At 51.0% G+C, this 20,804-nt stretch overlaps 1 protein-coding gene across 9 annotated transcripts in view; it reads right to left on the bottom strand.

Annotated features, from left to right (window-relative positions):
• ATP10A (ATPase phospholipid transporting 10A (putative)) overlaps positions 1-20,804 on the bottom strand; it is a 188,336-nt gene that overhangs the window by 34,434 nt on the left and 133,098 nt on the right. For 8 of the 9 annotated variants that reach the window (XR_004185237.1, XR_004185236.1, XM_031668922.1 and 5 more), the window contains 8 exons: positions 20,458-20,543; positions 16,329-16,421; positions 11,664-11,770; positions 10,785-10,916; positions 8,701-8,831; positions 6,505-6,757; positions 2,787-3,004; positions 1,360-1,554 (listed from right to left, as the gene is read on the bottom strand). Coding sequence is in view for 7 of the 9 variants with exons in the window: in XM_031668922.1 (XP_031524782.1) it covers positions 1,360-1,554; positions 2,787-3,004; positions 6,505-6,757; positions 8,701-8,831; positions 10,785-10,916; positions 11,664-11,770; positions 16,329-16,421; positions 20,458-20,543 (1,215 nt within the window). In the remaining 2 variants the exon portion in view is untranslated. The remainder of the gene's footprint in view (positions 1-1,359; positions 1,555-2,786; positions 3,005-6,504; positions 6,758-8,700; positions 8,832-10,784; positions 10,917-11,663; positions 11,771-16,328; positions 16,422-20,457; positions 20,544-20,804) is intronic. The other variant, XM_031668918.1, reaches the window with a different exon arrangement.

Here is a 20,804-nt window from a genome sequence, read left to right as displayed (position 1 = left end):
TCTCTCACCCTTCATTTAACATCTGTCAGGCAGGGTCTAACCCGAAAAGGGGCACTTTTGCAGGGATACACACCAGAAGGGTTTTTAATGCTGAGGGCAGAGCCCAGAGGCCAGATGGGAGATGCTGAGGCAGCCAGGAGATGAACTGTGGCTTCGGGAAGGAGCTCCAGCCCAGGGCTGCCGGCATAAGCCTCAAGCCTGCTGGTCTCTGAGTGGCAGGCCTGTCCATTGGAGTCACTGGGTCCAGGTACTGCCAGACACGCTGCCACAGCAGAGAAAATACAGGCCACCTTGTTCACCCCACATCACCTGCTGAGGAACCTGCTGGAGGGGCTGACCCAGGAGGCTGGGAAGGGATCCTGGGAGAGTCGGCAGCTGGGAGGTCTATGACACACATGCACCCCATTCAAACATTCAAAGCTGTCTGGTTCCATATGCATATCGCTTCCGCGCCCCGCACACTGCCTAGCCCATCGCAGGGCTTTCTGGGCTGCACTGGGTGATAGAGGAGCCTTCATACATACAACCTTTCCTCTCTCGGGAGAAAACCTTAATGTCAGACTGAACCAAAACCAATTTGAGCATTGCTATATTTCTAGTATCCTAAGTAGCCTCTCATCAATTCTCGACTGCTTCTCGTTGAAGAACAATCTTCGATGCCCCCATAAATCCTCCCCATGGCCCCACGGCCCAGGCAGGCACCCCGGGCACAGGGAGGAGGCCGATGCGTCTCCGCCTGCAGCCCAGGCAGGCACCCCGGGCACAGGGAGGAGGCCGATGCGTCTCCGCCTGCAGCCCAGGCAGGCACCCCGGGCACAGGGAAGAGGCCGATGCGTCTCCGCCTGCATGGCTGGTAGGGTCAGGGTCCACGTGCAAGTTCCTCATCCCAGAAGCTGGGCCCCGGCCTGTCTTGTCCTCTCTCCTGTGTGGATCTGGGACCCTGAGGCTCAGAGAGGTTGTCCTGGGCAGCCTCCCTCCGGCCCTGCCCCAGGCCAGGCAGCGAAGGAAGGACCCAGGCAGGCAGGGCCTCCACATACCCACCTGCCTACCTGAGGCTGGCCTAGCTGGCTGCCCTGTGTCCCTCCCCTCCCAGGCTCAGAAGGCATCTCAGGTGGGCTGCCCCCTCCCACTTGGCCCCAACCAGCCCCTGCCCACCACAGCCCGGGACCGACGCTGCAGAACCACAGCGCTGTTTTTCTCAGTATGAAGTGTCTGCTGCATCCGCCCTAGGTCAGGATGTGCTAAGAGCACTTGCTGCAGGAAAGGGCCGGGCGCTTGCCCTCAGGAGGACTGACAACCATGGCCCGCAGTGCAGAAGGTCAAGGTCAAGGTGAAGCTCAGGGACCCTCCAGAACTTGCCTTTGTTCGTGGCTGATCCGGGCACGTGACGACGACTGTGTTGCAGATGGTGAGTGCGATGAAGAAATCAAAGACGTCAGACAGCTCAGGCGAGAGGTGGGCCAGCGGATGCTCCTGGTGCCTCGCCACGGCTAGGCTCTTGTCACACTCGCTCACCTTCTCCAGCAGCTTCGGGTCAGGCGTGATGTCCTTCTCCTGGGGAGAAAGGGAGGCTGGCAGTGAGTCCCACCCAGTAGTCTGCCGAGGGTCTTGGGGCGTGACTATTTAAGGTGCTTTGATTTTATCATAAGCTGTAAACAGAACTTCATCTCTAATATACATATATGTCGTTTTATAATTGTAAATTACTTATGATTTTAATTGCACAAAATATACATAACTTCTATCTACTTTGTGAAAAACATGCTTCAGCATTGCCCTCTAGTCTTTTCACTCTACATTTAAATTTTTCGTAATCAAAATATTTTATGTACATATTGGTGGTTTCCATTTTCTCCAAAACATTATTAATTGTCTGAAGTTTTCCAGGCTTTTAAAAATCATTTAAAAACACATTTAAATGGACATGTCATCATTTATTTGACCGTCTCTTTATCACTGGATACTTAAATTTCTTTCAGTTTTGCTGATGTAAATTACACATTGATAAACTTCCACATGTAGCAATCCTTGGCTGAATCGCGAAATTGCTAGACGAGAAAGTTTGAATACTTTAAATACTCTTGACTCATATTGAAAAATGCCGTCAGGAAACCTCATTCCAATGCAGCCTCCCTCCTGCCAAGCGTGAGAGCCCCCATCCGAGGGGACAGCGTCCAAAACTCCAGATCATCCCTATTTAGATGGCAGCTTCTCCGTGGGTTTAGGAGCACATGAGAGAATGAGGCCACCACAGAGCGAGCAAGGGGGATTCTGCCCCTCCGCTGTGCTGGTGAAACGTGTCGGAAGTGAACGTCTCTTTCAGAGGTCATTGCTCACTTCTGCGCCCCTCCCTGCTGGATGAGGGTGGTCCATTCATGTCTGGGCGGCTGACAAGGCCAGGCAGAAAGTATTTTATGGATTTGGGCTCGTCTAATTAAAACTCCCTCGGGAGGGGTTGGCTTTGCTTTTTAGCAGTTGTCATCTTGTCCTGAGGTTTTTATTTGCTTCATTTGGCAGCACCGGCTTCCTCTTTGTCACCCTTTCTGGGTGAGTCGCCAGCAATCAACCAGCCTTAGAAGCCATGGCAAAGGGGCCCTGTCAGTGTCTTGGAAAAGACAACGGTGGAGAGAAAGTGTTGGCCAGAAAAGCTTCTGCTGAGTACAGCCAAGCCGCCCAGCGACAGTGTATTTGTAGGATTAAATACAGACACCTTCCACCAGCGGGGGGGATGGTGACAATGGGGAAGGGACGTGGCAGCGCCCTAGCAGGAGGCCCCGTACACTCACCATGGGGCTGCTGAAGGCTGTGTGCTTGGACAGCATGCTGGCCCTCTTGGCCTCAGCCCGGCTGCCCGTACGCCGGTGGGACTTGGTACTCTGGGTTCGGTGCACCACCCGGACACTCTGGTGGCTCCCGATGCTGCCGCGCTGGGACACCGAGCCCCCTCTGGGCACCACCTCTTCCTCCTCCGAGTCAGCCTCCTGGTACCTGGCCAGACGCTGCGCTGTGGGGAGAGGGCGCAGGGTGAGGCATCGTGGGGGAAGGCTGGGAGGACAGAACCCATTCAGGGTGTTTTAGGTTCCACGAGGCTTCCGGCAGGGCAGCCCCAGAGGATTCACCACCCTTGATCTCTAATAGCAAGGGACAGAGAACATCTTCAGTTAGCTGCAACCTGGGGAGGTTGATCTTCTCAACTGTTTCACAAATGAGAAGACTGACTTTCATCTCAGAGAACGTAAGGAGCTTTCTAAGGTCGCATGACTTAGGGGAAGGGGAACGGGTGACGTCCAGCTGGTTTGTTCAGGTAGAGCCCAGGTGTACATGGGGTAGGGTGGCAGGTGGCTGGAGGAGGGAGGCAAGACAGAGGGTGGCAAGCCTTCCAGTCATGCTGGAATGACCGTGCTCGCTTGGTGCTGAGCTCCTTGCCCATAGGGACGGTGGGCACCATCTGCCCCTGTCTGGATGAAATGCTGTGGCACGGGGGGCTCACTCTCCTAGACTGCACAGCTTGGACCCCTACAGCCAGCCAGCGTTTGGACTCAGCTTTGAAATTCCATCCAAGGGGATCTTGACTGTGATGTCGCTCCAAAGCCTGTAGAGGCCCCTGCTGAGCAAATTCCCCATGACCCCGTGAACGCAGGGCGAATCCCCTGCAGCGGTGGCTGCACCGCGGCTTCTTGCTAACCCATGGCTCTGAACCAGGCTTCTGCGTTTTGCCCAGTGAGGACAGCTTGTTTCACCGTGGATAAGCAAAAAGAGGACCATTCATGAGCTTTACTCATCAGAACAAGCGTTTCATCAGAACGTCAAGCACAGGCACGGTGCTGAGTTAAAGCTGCAGGGGCCTGTCAAGAGGCCGGAGAAGGAGATGCCTGTGGAGTTGGCCAGCCGCGTGGACCAGGCCCTGTATCGCACATCTCTTAACAGGCCCTCTGTGAGAGCTGAGGAAAACGGGGGATAAAAAAGGGGAAGTCACCTGCCCACCGTCACGAGGCCGAGTACTTGCCAATACCAGGATTCCAACTCAGGGAGATCCTCATTCCAGGAGCAGACGTCCTGCAGACGCCTCACCAGCTCTTGGGTGATACCAGCCCAGTGCACCGTAAGCAAGGACACACAAAACCTGGACACATGACTCTGTCCAGCATGAAGTGAGGGGCTGGGCTTCAGCCTCCGGGAAAACGGACCGGCCCGTCCCACCCTCCCCCAGCAGCGGTCCCGCACATCCGGAGCTCCATGGCGCCATCCTTCAGGGCCCCCTCCTTCCCTCGGAGGCTGTGGGGGCCATGGCTGGTGTGTTGGTGTTCTGATTGGAAGTGGCCCCAGGGATGCCTTCCATCCCCTCAGGGAATATGAGGCCCAGGAGCAGGTAATGTTCCCTCCTAGGCATGCACAGCCGGTCAGCTCCAGGTCATCAGGCCAAGCCGTCAGAGGGGGTACACCCAGGACTTCCACATCCGGTTCCGGTCCGTGAGCAGAGCTTGGGGTTCAGAGTCCATCTGAACTCCTTTATGAGGAAGATGCGGAGAGGTCAGATCGTAAGATAACTGGCTGATGACGCTCCTTGCCTGGGTGCCTGTCAGCAGCTGATCCAGGCACTTCTCTAAAACACGCTGCTGAGGCCCACGTGGTTTCATTTATCACCAGGAAGCCCCCTGTGTCTTGAGGCAAGGAAACCCTCTGGTTTTACGGTAGCATTTGGCAACTGTCAGAATCTTTCTGTAATCTTAGTTGGGATCCTACCCCTGGGAGCCTGAGCTTCCAACTTTATTATTATCTTTTAAATTTATTATTATAATTACTAACGGATAAATCAGCATTGTATACATTTACGGGCTGCAATGTGACGTTCTGATATATGCGTACAATGCGGCATGATTAAATCATGCGAATTAACAAATCTATCACTTTACTCACCTATCATGTTTTTATGGTGAGACAGTTAAAATTTACCCTCTCAGTCATTTAGAAATGTGTAATACATTCTTATTGCCTCGGGTCACCCGGCTGTGCAACAGATCTCAAAACCTATTCCTCGTGTCTGTCTGAAACTGGGTTTCGGCTTTAAGGGCTGCTGCAGAACCCACTGCCCGGATCTCTGATCCCCTCAGGACCCTGCTGAGTTCTGTTTTTGAGAAGAGCACACAATGCACTGTGCTGCACCAGGTTTAGCAACTACGGGAGGGAAAGGGGAGGAAGGAGGGAGAGGAGAGGAGGGTAGCAGAAGGGTAAAAAGGAGCGGGAGGCCGAAGGAGGCTGGTGGGAGGGAGGATGGGCGAGTGGATGGAGTACTGTCACCGATCATCTATTTTGGGTGGCAAATAAAACTTTAAACAAAGTGGGTAATTTCCTCTGCCTTCTGTTTACTACGACTGCTTCACTTCATGTTGAGGAAGACGGTGGCTATCATGATAATCCTTGGTTTTATAAAACTCACAAAAGTGTCAAGTATTCGACAGAGGCCTCCCTCTAAATCCTTCTAAAGAGCAGCTGCCTAGTCACGCCCGCTTGCATTCCCTCTGCCGGGTTTTAATTTGCTGTTTCCATAGCATGCACTCGGCTTCTGTCACAGGCAGGAAATGGACCCCAGGCTGCAGTGCAGCGTGCGCACTCCCAAGGCGCTGCAGCCCCAGGCATAGCCGTGGCGGGGACCCTGGTCTGCACCCTCTCCTGGCTGGGGCGGGGTGCTGGCTGCAGTCACACCCTGGGTTTCGGAAGCTGGTGTCTCCCCAGAGGCACCAGGTTGGAAGGAGGCAGCCACAGATACGGAAGGGAGAGGTGGGAGTGGGGACCGCTTCAATAATTGGGAGTGAGGCGATTCATCTTTCCAGTTCCCAGGAACACTGTTCCAGGGGAGAGAATGAAGCATGAATTAGCCGGTGCCCTTCTGAGGATTTTATGACTAGAAAATGGATGGGTGACAACAGAGACATCTCTTTGTCCCTTGGTGTGGCAGAGCAAGGGGACCGGATGCCTTGGAAGGTGGCAGAGCAAGGGGACCAGATGCCCTGGAAGGTGGCAGAGCAAGGGGACCAGATGCCCTGGAAGGTGGCAGAGCAAGAGGGCCGGATGCCCTGGAAGGTGGCAGAGCAAGAGGGCCGGATGCCCTGGAAGGTGGCAGAGCAAGGGGGCCGGATGCCCTGGAAGGTGGCAGAGCAAGGGGGCCGGATGCCCTGAAAGGTGGCAGAGCAAGGGGGCCGGATGCCTTGGAAGTGAGCTCCTCGCAGGTGGTTTGCCTGGTTGCTTGGCGGATGCCTGGCACCCCAGACACTGCAGGAACAGGGCGGGCGGCCGTGCCAGTGCCTGCTCTATAAATAGCACCGGGCTTCAGGCACCTGAGCTGCTCTGACAGCCACATCTTTATACTCCCTTGAAAATCAGTAATCCCTGAAGCCTGTGGGGTGTGTGTGAGAGTGTGTGTGTATGTGTGTGTCTCCAAGCAGCTCTGGATAGAGCAGCTTTCTGGTTCAGCCCGGGTTGAGAGCCCCACACCTCCAGACTCACCATTTGCATCATGAGAATATTCTACACCAGACACGGTGCATCTTCGGAAAACCATCTTATTCTCTGTCAGAGTGCCAGTTTTATCTGAGAAAATGTACTGTATCTGCCCTAAGTCTTCCGTGATGTTCAAAGCTCGGCACTGCAGCTGCGAGTCTGTTTCTTCGTCATACAACTGTACGTCCTGGTTAATGAAGTACACTTGGCATGCTTTAACAATTTCAATGGAAACGTATAAGGAAATTGGAATCAAAACCTGGAAGAGACAAGGCACACAGGACGAATGACCGTGAGGACCGGGGAGCCGGGAAATTAATCTATTTAAATAACAAATGACTACAACTGCAAGGAAGTAGGGACTATACTGTACCTTGAAGAGCTTAAATAGCCTGGTTTAGAGTCAGTATTGGAAAAGCATTAGAGTATTGGCAAAGGGAATAAACTAGGACAGCTTATGGAGCAGCTGCAGAGCAGGGATCCACTATCGTGTCTGGAAGTATGGTACCCATGGCTTGGATAGAAGCAAGCAAGTTGTGCTTGAGAGAGGCTAGGACAGGAAAGAGAGAAAAGAGAAAAAAAGTCATGGCACAGTCAGTCCTCATAAGCAAGGTCACCTCACACCACACTCCACGGCGGCATTCGACCCCCAGGCTTTCCCTGGGCCCCCTCTCCCAGGACTACAACCCCAAGTTCCGGGGACAGTGTGAAACAGCACAGTCGTCCTTCAGATGCCGGTTCTGTGCTCTTCTTGTACAATGCAGAGGGAAGGGAACGAGGCTTTGAGAAAAATATTCAGTGATGCCTTCATAATTTAAGAACAATTCTCCTCGAAAATAATGTTTACTTACTCATTTATTTTGGCAGAGTAACAGTATTGAACTAATGTTTACACACTCAGAATATCATCCACAGACTAACTGGGTTCTCCTGGGAACTGAAGTACGTTAATGAAACACCAACTGCAGTCCTAACTCAAGGCTAGAACAAAATTTGCATTTTTTAAAAAACTAATTTAGACAGTTAAATAAGACTGTTTCCTGTTGTATGAAGCACATATAAGCGACAGCGCAGGTTCCCTCCTAGGCAAAGCCTGAGCCAATGTCCTCTGGTCACTCAGTTCCCAGGAAGGTTGGTGGTGAACTCACTGCCCCCTCGTCCTCTGGACTCTGGGACCCTCCCCACTCTTTCACAGACCTTTCTGGGCATAGATAGCCAGTCATTGACTGGGAGGCGTCAGGGAGGCGTGCAAATTAATAATAATAGTAAGAATAACAAGTGCAGACAAATGCAGTGTGGATAACCTCAACTAAATCCCGGAGCAGAAAAAGCACATTTATGGAAGGACTAGTGGGATCTGAAAGAAGTCTGGAGTTTTGTTCAAAGCAAAGGACTAGGCCAGGTGCAGTGGCTCACGCCTGTCATCCCAGCACTTTGGGAGACCGAGGTGGGTGGATCACTTGAGGTCAGGAGTTTGAGACCAGCATGGCCAACATGGTGAAACACCATCTCTACTAAAAATACGAAAATTAGTCAGGTGTGTGGCATGCCCCTGTAATCCCAGCTACTCTGGAGGCTGAAGCAAGAAAATTGCTTGAACCCAGGAGGCAGATGCTGCAGTGAGCCAAGATCGCACCACTGCACTCCAGCCTGGCAACAAAGCGAGACTCTGTCTAAAAAAAAAAAAAAAAAGAAAAAGAAACAAGAAAAAAACGAAGCAAAGGACTAAAGTTGGCTTCTTAGTTTTCACAACGTACCATGACAATGTAATATGTTCACATTAGGGAAAACTGGGTGAGGGATGTATGGAAACTCTCTGTAAAATTTATTTAGAAAATTAGATTTTATTTTGGAATAAGACTTTGCAGCTTTTCTGTAAATCTTCAAATTATTCCAAAATAAAATCTACTTTTTAAAAAAAAGTAACCGAAAGGAAAAACAACAAAACGAAAACAATGACCCAAACCAAACCCTCAAAGTACAAGAATCTTAAGAACAGAAAAGGAAAATTTTGACTTAAAAATCCCCCAAGGAAAGATCCCATAGACGATTTAGGCTGAAAAATAAAAGGCAGAATCCAGGCGGATATATTTGCTGTCCTCCCAGATGCAGAATTTATAGGAAATTCTGAACAGAGTATGATGATTTTAAGTTCTCTTCATAAAAGTAAAGCAATTATTGTACAACACTGAGTATTGTTACCTGCAGGACTATTATCATTGTTAAAAATGAGTAAACTGCAGCTGTGACTGGGGATAAGGAGCTTCCATCAGATGTGGGGACATAAAATAATGACTTCTTCTCTTGATACCGCCATATCCACAGTCCATGTCCTGTAGTAAAGTTCAAAGAGAAATGTCATTCATCCAATGGAAAAATAAGAACATTGCTAGCGTATATTAAAGCAAAACTTGAATATTTGTTACCTGACGCAAGCACATTTGGTTTTCTTAGTCAGCTTTGCCATGTCAGAAAGCGAAAACACACAATGTTCTTGGCACCTTCGATCCAACTTCAGGAAGGAGGTGGGACTTGGTCTCTTCCTCACACTGAGAGTTTCCCATTGTTGGTGCTAAGTGGCACCACTTGTCCCAACACAAGCTACCCGTGTGTTGGCAGCTGACAGTGTGAGGCACCAAGACGGAATTTCTTAACACACATCTCACGAAACACCAGTCTCATGAAATGCGCAGCAAAAACAGTCAGTAGGCTCGGACACTGCCATTATTGCCCTTTCCTGAGATTCACAATACACATATGGGAGGCTCTGGGAAGCCAACAGTAGTGCACATTGCCTAATCCACTGGACCCGCACCTGTCTGGTCACGGAACCTTTTTCAGGTCCCGTACATCTGTATCTCATGCCACTGGGCTAAGACCACCTCACACCCACCTGGTGTGGCCCCACATGGAACCTAACTGCTAGCCCCTTCTTACGATTCAAAGCCATTTTTTTGTCTCTCTTTTCATGAAGTTCCCATTAGTAACATTTGTGCTTCTCCAGCTATTAGCCTTAGTTCAGCACCAGCTTACTGATACTTCTTGCCCTGGAATTACCACCACTGCTGTGATGAAAGCATTCTTCCACTAAGAAATCATCAATTCTGAAAATAACGTTACAGTCAGCCCTCAGTATCTGTGCGTTCCATATTCATGGATTCAACCAACCGTGGACCAAAAATATTAGGAGAAAAAAATTCTATCTGTGTGATTCCCTAAACAACACAGTATAACTATTATTTACATGACATTGACATTGTGTTAGGCATTGTAAGTAACCTAGAGGTGACTGAAAGCAGGGGTCCCTAACCCCAGGCTACGGACTGGTACTGGTCCACGGCCTGTTAGGAACTGGGCAGCACAGCTGGAGGTGAGTGGCAGGCGAGTTGCATTCCCACCTGAGCTCCGCCTCCTGTCAGATCAGCGGCAGTATTCGATTCTCACAGGAGCACCAATCCTGTTGTGAATTGTGCATGGGAGGGATCCAGGCTGCACGCTCCTGATGAGAAGCTAACTGGTGCCTGATGATCTGCGGTGGAACAGTTTCATCCCTAAACCACATCCCCTGCTACCCCCACATCCGTGGAAAAATTATCTTAGAAAAAAACCAGTCCCTGGTGCCAAAAAGGTCGGGGACTGCTGATTGAAAGTCCAGAGGAGGGTATAGGTAGATTATATGCAAATACTCTTCCACTTCTTATCAACGACTTGGGCATCTGAAGATTTTGGTATGGTGGGGGAGTCCTGGAACCAACCCGCCATGGATGCCGAGGGACAGCTATCCTCTGCCATGCCCATTCACCCCGGCGTTTCCATGTGGCCTGTGCTGATGCAGGCTGCCCTTGAGTTCAAATCGGTGAAAACCGGGGTTTTAACTTTAGAGTGCTAGGCTTGCATGTCTGGGGGCGGCCCACCCAGCTCACCTGGAGCCCACTCATTTCCTTCTTTTTGTTTTTTGTTTTTTGAAACAGAGTCTCGCTCTGTCGCCCAGGCTGGAGTGCAGTGGTGCGCTCTCGGCTCACTGCAAGCTCCGCCTCCCGGGTTCAGGCCATTCTCCTGCCTCAGCCTCCCGAGTAGCTGGGACGACAGGCACCTGCCACCTCGCCCGGCTTTTTTTTTTTTTTTTGTATTTTTAGTAGAGATGGGGTTTCACCACGTTGGCCAGCTGGTCACCAACTCCTGACCTCCAGTGATCCTCCCACCTCGGCCTCCCAAAGTGCTAGGATTACAGGCGTGAGCCACTGCGCCCAGCCCCCACTTATTTCCGATCTGTCTAGGAGACTTACCGACTGCTGAAAACAGAGACATGCAAACAAGGAGGAGGACACACCACAGCACGTCGCAGTTCATCTGCCTCTCCAGCTTGCTGCGCTTGTAGCGGGGCCCGCTGTTGTTCAGCAGAGCCTTGGTTTCATGTCCTGTTAGGGAGGACAAAGGACACGGCAAGTCAGAGCCCAGAGGTAAGGGACCAGCTGCACGGACGGCGTGGAGGGAATTCCACGCTGCCATTCACTGGTGCTTAGGTGAGAAGCTCGGTCAAAAAAGCAGGGTTTAAAATTAATCTTCCTTCCTGTTGAACAGGTCGGAAAATAAATAAAATAAAATGAAATTAATCTCATATGCATAATGACTGTGGAGAAAGAAATGGAAAGAAATACACCACCGTGCCAAGAAAGAAGGCTTTGGGTTGAGGTACTATTCAAAGAATTTTTGCTTTTGCTCCTTTCCGTTTTCTTAGTTTTCCAAATTTTCTACAATGGGGATATGTTACACTTTTTTTTCTTCTTTTTTTGAGATGGAGTCTTGCTCTGTTGCCCAGGCTGGAGTGCAGTGGTGCAAACTCGGCTCACTGCAACCTCCCTCTCCCAGGTTCAAGAGACTCTCCTGCCTCAGCCTTCCTAGTAGCTGGGACCACAGGCGCAGGCCACCACACCCCGCTAATTTTTTATGTGATTTTAGTAGAGACGGGGTTTCACTCTATTGGCCAAGCTGGTCTCCAACTCCTGACCTCATGATCTGCCCGCCCGTCTCAGCCTCCCAACGTGCTGGGATTACAGACATGAGCCACCGCGCCCGGCCACGTGATGCTTAGGAAGCAGTGAGGGAGAAGGGCTGGAGAACACAGTGCTGCCTGGCGGCAGGTGGTGCCAGGTGCCCGAGCCTACCTGCGTAGATGACGATGCCGACGACGGCGTCCGTGTTCCTGAGGGTGCAGCCCCGCAGCAGCAGGTTTTCTTTATATAGCCCGGCTTTTTTCCCGTTGTCATGTATGCTGTGGAGGGGCGGTTGGCACGTGTCACGTGGTTGCAGGCATGTACCTCGTGTCTTGGGCGGCACTGCCTTGAGGAAGGAAGGCCCTGACACGATGAAAGCTTGGGGATGCCGGATCTGGACTGGGAAGGGGACGGGGGCCCCGAGGGTGGGTGACTCGCCCTGTGGGTCTCTGCAAGAGCTGAGACAGGACTGCTGCTCACTAGTCACTGGGCATCCAGAAGCAGCCCCAGGGCCTGGTGTTTGTTTGTTTTGCAGATGCAATTGTTTTCACTCCAGGACTGACCACCGCTAGGAGGGGCAAACCCCTAACCGGCCAAGGAAGGCCTTGCTACGTGGTCTCTGCACATCTCCTGCTCAACACAGGAAATGTTACTCCTAATCCATTCAGTTGTCATAAAAACAAAACACTAGCATAGCAGCATAATTTATAATCCTTTGATTTTACCTTACCCAGTAATGGGATGGCTGGATCATATGGTATCTAGTTCGTCAGCAGGAATCATACATGCACTGTTTTTCCATAATGGTTGAACTGGTTTACCTCCCACCAGTGTAAAAGTGTTCCTATTTCTCCACATCCTCTCCAGCACCTGTTGTTTTCCTGACTTTTTTATTTTTTTTTTTTTTTATTTTTTTATTTTTTTTTTGAGGCGGGTCTAAATCCTCACCAGGCTGGAGATTAGAGTGGCGGGATCTCAGCCACTGCAAGCTCGCCTCCCGGGTTTCACATACATTCTCTGCCTCAGCCTCCCGGTAGCTGGGACTACAGGCGCCCGCCACCTGCAGCCGACTAAGTTTTTGTGTATTTTTAGTAGAGGCGGGGTTTCACTGTGTTAGCCAGGATGGTCTCGATCTCCTGATGACCTCATTGATCCATGGTCTTTCGGCCTCTCTAAAAGATGCTGGGATTACAGGCAGGCCACGGCATGACCCCTGACTTTTAATGATAAGCAAAACAGCTGGTGTAGGGTGGTACTCATTGTGGTTTTGATTTGCATTTCTCTGATGGCCAGTGATGATGAGCATTTTTTCATATGTCTGTTGGCTGTATGCCATCATTCTTAGCAAACTATCACAAGAACAGAGCAACACCGCATGTTCTCCTCATAGGTGGGAACTGAACAAATGAGATCCTTTGGGCTCAGGAAGGGGAACATCACACACAGGCCTATCATGGGGAGGGGGAGGAGGGAGGGAGAGGTTACATTGGGGTATACCTGATGAAATGACGTGTTGATGGGTGCAGCAGACCAACAGCACAAGTATACATACATTAACAAACCTGCACGTTATGCATGCCCTACAACTTAAAGTATAAAAAAAAAAAAATAAAAAAATAAAAATAAAACCAAAAACAACAAAAAAAGTAAACACCTTTCTACAAAAGGGGATGATACTGGTTTCATTTTTAACATCCTTTTCTCTTACAAGAAGTTATAAAATTATTAGCAATATTAATATATGTGGTCTGAAATGTGGTAAATTCCATGAGACAATTCTATAAATTCTGTTTTACTGCTATTTAGATTCGGAGGGACAGTCCAAGCTTAAGCTACTGGTTTTCAGATTTGTCCTCCTGGCCCACTCATGACCCAGGCTGGCTGGGCAGCCTTGGGCTAGGATCGCACTGGGACAGATGTGGCCCCAGGAGCCAGATGCTTGTGCATCTGGCTGTCACAGGGGGAGGCCTCATAACCGGAACTGTAGCCCAGGCCTGCTATAGTTTCAGGTTTCCAGAACAACAGCAGGGGCCCAGCCTAACCCACCCCAGGCAGGGCCACCAAGGGAGTGCCTTCCAAGAGGCCACCTTTTCACACCCACACCTGCTCCACACATCTTCTCCACACTCTCACAGCCCAAATGCTTCCTGTGTGGCTCTCAGCGGCTCACCAGGGACCCCTGCAGGGGTTTCCCTCCTGCCAACTCTTAGCCTCCTGACCAGGGAAATAAACCTATGTCCTAGTGGAGAAGAGAAGCTAAACAGTAAAGGCAAGGCTGAAATGCAAGCTGGGAGGATACATTTTCTACAAGTCAGTTATTTACCCACAGCAAGGGTTCTTCGCCAGAGCAGACACAGGGGGCCGCACAAGGGCTATTCAGCCACCGCTGTGTCTACTGCTCCCTTGGCAATTCCAAGACAGAGTAAGGTCTTCCTTTAAAGAGAGATTCGAGACGGCAAACCACTTTGGCAGCCACAGCACTGACAGCCCGACAGGTACGAGACATCCTTAGGTTCAAAACCCGGCTCCACACTTCTGGAGTGAGGTCCCCACCCACCACGTGTCTCCCATGGACTTCTCCAGCGACAGCCAGACAAAGACACCATTGCACTGGGACAGCAGAAAATAACAAATCGTCTCCAAGTTCAGGTTATGCTTATTAAGGACGAACAATAAACTTAATAGGAACAAGAAAAATGTTCTACGTTAAATGTTCTTAATTGTGACACTGACTTTTGAGCAACTACTGTGATTTCTGATGAGTCCAAGCCAGACGGAAACTCGGCACTTTATACAGGTGCACTGACCTACACAGGTCCATGCCAGAAGGACGAGGGAATGTGGGGGGCGGGAGCGCACTCCTGCGTGAACAGCCCCACATCAGAAAGGGGAGGCTGGAGAACAACATCACCATCAGGTGCCTGGTGCCTGGGCTGGAAGCTGCCTTGGGCTTGTGAGAGAGAGGGCGCCCGGCCGAGGGCAACACAGGCCCAGGACCACACAGGCACGAGGCTCAACTCCACAAAGATGCACACAGGAACGTCATCCGTCAGCTCCTTTGTCATGGGCTGACCTGTGTCCCCTCAGAATTCAGCTGGTGAAACCCTAACGCCCAGGACTACAGAATATGGCTGTACTTGGAGACAGCGTCTTTAAAGAGATCATTAAGTTAAAATGAGGTCCTTTGGACAGGCATGGTGGCTCACGCCTGTAATCCCAGTACTTTGGGAGGTTGAGGCAGGCGGATCACTTGAGGTCAGGAGTTTGAGACCAGCCTGGTCAACGTGGTGAAACCCCATTTCTACTGAAAATACAAAAATGAGCCAGACATGGTGGTGGGTACCTGTAACCCTAGCTACTCGGGAGGTCAAGGCAGGAGAATTGCTTGAACATAGGAGGCAGAGGTTGCAGTGAGCCGGGGTCATGCCACTGCACTCCAGCCTGGGTGATAGAGCAAGACTCCGTCTCAAAAAGAAAAAAAAAAATGAGGTCCTTAGTGTGGGCCCTACTCCATAGCACTAGGTCCTTCTAAGAAGAGAAGATCAGGCCACAGAGACACACAGAGGGAAGACCATGTGAAAACACAAGAAGACATCTTGCCATTCATAAGCTAATGAGAAAGAGACTCAGAAAGCACCAGTCCTGCAGACACGTTGATCTCAGATTTCCCAGCCTCCAGAACCAGGAGACAACAAAAGTCTGTTGGTAAAGCCACCCAGTCTGTGGCACTGTTTCTGTGGCCCAAGCACTCACACACATCCTTTAACATTTAATTAAGCCACTTAGAAGGCCTCATGCGGTCCAAGTCCCCAGGTCTGCTGACTCATCAGACCCATGTCTTCCAAATCAAAACTGGATGGGAGAACTGTCTGGTGAGAACACCAGCCATCCACTGAACAGTGCCCCGTGCAGGCTCCATGGGAAGTGGCCGTGTTCGCCTGGTACCTCCTGCCCCGTGTTTCTTCTCAGAAGATATTACGTTTTCCTGACTACACCTGCTGTTGGTAATGGGTCTCGTTCATCTGAGTTCCAGCACATTAAGAAAGGTGAGGGTCCGCAACCAGGGTGGGAATCTTCCCCTTCCAACACAGTGGTGCAGGGCAACAGTGCTCGGTGTCTCCTCCACGGCCACAGGCAGCAGCATGCAAGCCCGGCACCAGGGACAGCAGTTTCCAAGCCAGTTCCTCCCCAGGTCACATCGCCTCCAGCAACCAGAGCCCCAGACCCTCCTCTCCGCGGTACCCAGGTGATGGCTCCACGTTGGCATGGTCACTGGCCGTCCGTGACGCCTCCCTCATTTTTTACATCCATTCAACCTCATCTCCACATTAACCTTACTCTGGCTGTGTCTTTAACCCATGTCCCCTTCTCTCTATCTCCATGCAGCACTGCTGATTTAGGCGTCTGCATTTCTCTTGCTGGAGCCTGCAACACATGCTTGCTGGCCTCAGCTCCACCGGCCTGGGTTCCTCACACAGGCACCGGAGCAATCTTCGAATGTGTGCATGTGAGTGTCCCCTGAGGAGTTCCTCATTGCTCTAGCTTGACGCAGGGCCCAGCCCGCTCCACAGCCCCTGCTTGGCCCACAGAAGGGGTGGCTTCTGTGCTTTTCTGCCCCAGCCACCCCCACACAGCATGTTCTGTGGACTCTGTGCTGGCCTCTGCCTGAGGGAGCCCGGCCTTCTGGCCTGGGCTCAGGTTCTGCTGCCTTCAGGGCAGTCCTCCACGCCACACTCCCAGGCCCTCCAGCCAGGCCTGCTGGCAGTATTCCTTCCATGTCTCTGCTTCCAAATAGGAGCTGCTCATGTCCTATCCATTGCACACCCCAATGCCTACCTCCGAGCTTGGCAAACACTGAAGGCTGCCTGGCCCTTGGCTTTGAGCTGGGTCCATCCAGTGGGGATGACGGGAAGCACACTGGAGGAGTGCCTGAGAGCAAGAAAAGACAGGGAGTAGGCTGGGCGCGGTGGCTCACACCTGTAATCCCAGCACTTTGGGAGGCTGAGGTGGGAGGATTGCTTGAGGCCAGGAGTTAGGGCCAGCACAGCTGTTTCACGGTGAAATCCCATCTCTGCAAAAATACCAAAAAAAAAAAAAGAAAATAATAATACAGGTGTTGATTTGATTGGCGTTGTACTTATTGATCGGCAGCAGGAGGCTGAGGCAGGAGAATCACTTGAACCTGGGAGGTGAGAGTTTGCAGGGGACAGATTGGCATGCCCTTCGAACCTGGACGACAGAGTGAAACTCTGTCTCAGAACAGGAGAGTTCTCCCGCGCCTCCACTCAGGAGGAGGAGGAACTTGGGTTCAAAGTGAGGCTGGCGGTCGGCTCCCTGGGAGGAAAGCCGGGGGCTATGGAGTCTCCCCGGGGCCCTCTCCACACACTGTGTGATTACACAGGGCATCTTGGTGGCAGGCCTCATGGGGCCTCATGGCTGACTGACCGGTCTGGCTGACTACTAATCCAGTGTGCTCTGCAATGCCCAATGCGTCCCTACACTTACACCCTTGCGCCTACAGATTCATCACCCCTTCCCATAGCAAGATGTGTGGCATGCTTCCTCATCTGTAAGCTGGATGGGGTGGATTCAGTCTGCTTCCTAAGTGGATCCTGACTGACATAAGTTGGGAGGAAGGAATGACAGATAATTGCTTCACTGGCAAATCCTTGGCAGAATTTTCTTTAAAATAATATGTTTCAGATTTTTGTTTATCTAACAAAAGTAAGTATGGAAATTACCAAACTGTTTTGTGCTGATGTTCAATATTTTTAAGATATAAATATGTCAACTAAAGGTAACAGTTGATTCGTGGTTAGTTTAGTGAATCTAGCTGATGCCGGTTGCAATGGCGGTCACTGAGCGATAAGGGCATTTGGACCCAGCCGCTGAGGCTCCTGAAGACACCAGGTAGGAGGGGGCAGGGACCGTGACAGCTCTGTTGTTAGTGACAGCCCTGCTGGCTTTACTAACCATGGTCTCTGGAGGGTGTCACCCACCAGGGCAAAGAGTCTACCCCAAAATGCAGCTGTGCTCGTGCCAGCCCTGTGTGGTTGCAGGAGGCTCTGCAGCTCAGAACCCTGCTCTGTGGGGTAAGAATGGTCACCAAAGGAGAACAGGGCTGGCTATACTTGTATCCGACAAAATAGACTAAGTCGAAAACTGTCCTACAAGACAAAGAAGGGGCAATTATGCAGGAAGACTTATGGTTATGGCCTGTGCGTGGCCATCGGCACTCAAGAATCTGAGCAAATGTTGACAGGTCTGAAAAGAGAGCTAGCGAACCGGCTTTACAAAGTCAAATGGAATTTTACGTCGGATGACCAATTAACCAGCCAACCTCTTCGCTTGATTCTTTAGGGGAAAATGCAAATGTTTGATCGGTTTGTGGCTTCAGAGGTGACCGTGTGCCATAAAGTTGGCTGTGCATAATCAGCAGGGTCAGGCTGAGCCAGGTCTCCATTCCCAGGAGGCCTCTCTGGGCGAGGACACCTCAGGGCAGGGGCTGAGGAGTGAGTGCCGGGAACAGCTGGAGAAGGTGGGGAATGATGTTACTTCCAGATCCTAACTCTGAAGATCTCATTAGGGTTTAACTATATGAGGATCCTTCCAAAGAATGCAGCCTTAAAGGGCACTCGAATAATGAGGCTCCTAGCACTATTTTTCTGCCAGCTTGAGATATATTTCACAGATTATAATGTTCACTCATTTAAGTTCATCCAGTTCTGTGTTTTGATTTGATTCAGATAGGGTCTCTCTATTGTCCAGGCTGGAGTGCAGTGCTGTGATCAGAGCTCACTGCAGCCTGGATCCCCTGGGTGTAAGCCATCCCCCCACCTCAGCCTCCTGAGTTTCTGTGATTACAGGTGCGCACCACCACACCAGGCTAACTTTTTTTGTGTGTGATTTTTGTAGAGACAAGGTCTCACTACATTGTCCAGGCTGGTCTTAAACTCCTAACCTCAAGTGAACCTCCCATCTAGGCCTCCCAAAGGATTACAGGCCTAAGCCACTGCACAGCCTAGCTTTTTTTTCTGTTTGTTTTTGTATCATCAAGAGTTGTATAACTACCACCACCAGCTAATATGAGAACATTTTCTTCTTTCTTTTTTTTGAGACTGGGTCTTGCTCTGTCTCCCAGCATGGAGTACAATGGCACAATCATGGTTCACTGCAATCTCTGCCTCCCCCGCTCAAGCGATCCTCCCACATCAGCCTCCCAGGTAGCTGGGACTACAGGAGTGCACCACCACACCCAACTAACGAGAACATGTTCATAACCCGAAAATAAACCCTAGACCCATGGGCAGTCCCTTCCCATTCCTATCTCACTCCACACCCCCAAACCCTGGCCACTGCCAATCCACTTTCTATCTCTAAGATTTTCCTACTGCGAGCATTCCACACGCGACACTTTCTAATTCATGTCGTACGTCACGTACATTCCTTCACTGGACTCTCACGTCAGCTTGTGATGTTGACAGGCAGCCGATGATACCTCCAGGATTCGGAGAAGGCCGGCGCTCAGGAAGACAGAATCACTTTCCTAAGGCCACCTCCCAGGGAAGAGGAAGAGCCTCTATTCAGGCTAGGGTCTTCTTGCTACAAACCCAAGCTCAGTTCTGTTCTCCAAGTGCAAACGGTTAATGTTTCAAGTTTGGAATGGCTGGTCCTCAAAGAGGCAAATCTGCCAGTATTTCTGGGCTGTGTGGTGTGAAGGTTACGGGGCAATTCCAGTGGGTGACGGGGTCAACATTTGGCTGCAGACGAATTTCAGCTTTTGCTGTGCAGAGTTCACTTCTGTTGAGTCATCCCCAGCCCTACCGCCTGCCACTGTGTGCTGGGCACAGGCAGCAAGGCTGGAGGTGCTGGCAAATCAGAAGACTCAAACTCACACTGAAAGCTCTCAGAAATGGGGCCACTTTCAGAAGCAGATCGTCCCCACACCTCCGTGTGTCTGCGGGGGGCAGGGGGGGGAAGACCACTGCCTGGGCCATTCAGCAGCTGCAGGCATCAATGATCCATCCCCGCCTCCAAGTAGGACAGTGCCAGGAGGCGGCCCCTTGTACTGCAGGGGAGAGGGCTGAGCCCACAGGAGGTGGCTGAGGTGTGATAGCTGAACAGTGCTTGAGGGCAGTGGAACGCCATGTGTGTCATGCCCCTGTCACAGGCTGGTTCTCCAGGAGACTATCCCCAAGGGCCCTGGCAGGCCACTCAGCAGCTCCGTCCTGACACTGCCTATTCTCTTCCATGTTTCTCCCCCCACCACTGACCACACACACACACTTGGATTATCATGGAAATTTCCAAACAGACATGAAGGTTGTCTCTACTACTCCCCATCACGCGGCTTCAGCAAGTGCTAACACAGGGCCAGGCCTGTGCCCTGATCCACCTGTCTTTCTGTTTTGGAGCAGGAAGGGGCTGGCCTACCAGACACACTCTAGGTTATGCTTATTTGTTTTAATTGTCTTTCTTTCCCCCTAACTAGAATGAAATAAACACAAAGGCAGGAACTTCTGTCTATTCAGTTTACCACATTACATCCAGTGCCTTGAATGTGCCCAGCATGTAGCAGGTATCAGTAAATACTTGTTCAGTGACTGAGTGGAAGCATACATCCACGAAACTCCACCCGGCCTACTCCTGCTTTCATGTCACGGGGCCATGTGTGGTCAGCGACACGTCTCTGCTCACACCCATCACCTTCCCAGTGCCTGCTAGCGGGAGGAAAAGCGGTACCTCCTCCTTACAGATGGTCGTGGCGAGCTTCTACTGACAACAGGCTCTTACCCACCAGTTCCAAAAGCAGCCAAGAAGACTCAGGTGCTGGGCCACATTCCCGAACAGCTACACCATGTGGTAAAGAGTATTAAATGCATACTTTATAACTGAGCGAGTGTATGCACCTGCCTATATAGTTATCAAACAGAAGGATGCGTGCGGGCAGACGCACGATACTCACATGCAGCCGCGAAACCTACTCAGGTCGTTGTTTGGCTTCTCGCATTCGATCACGCTGGTGAACGTCAAAGGATTGAACTCGGAGACCTAAAATAACAGCACGTATACGTTAGAGAAATCCGGGCTCAGGCTGCTCCGTTCCAAAAGGCACTTGTTTTTCTGTCTTGCATCCGTGGCAGGCAAGTTTCACAGGGGAAGAACTCAGCCTATGAATCTGTGGAAAGCCGAGGCACGGCCTTCTCCACTGTATAATAAATAACAGTTAATCATTTGATAATGAGTGGCAGTTGGGGGACCGATGCTGGTTACTGGCTAGTAAGTGAGCAGACATGACTGCAGCTCTATTGC

Source organism: Papio anubis, chromosome 7 (genome assembly GCF_008728515.1).
Source record: "Papio anubis isolate 15944 chromosome 7, Panubis1.0, whole genome shotgun sequence".
Classification (NCBI taxonomy): domain Eukaryota; kingdom Metazoa; phylum Chordata; class Mammalia; order Primates; family Cercopithecidae; genus Papio; species Papio anubis.
The sequence above is the reverse complement of the archived record's forward strand: the minus strand, read 5'-3'. Positions and strand labels throughout refer to the sequence as shown.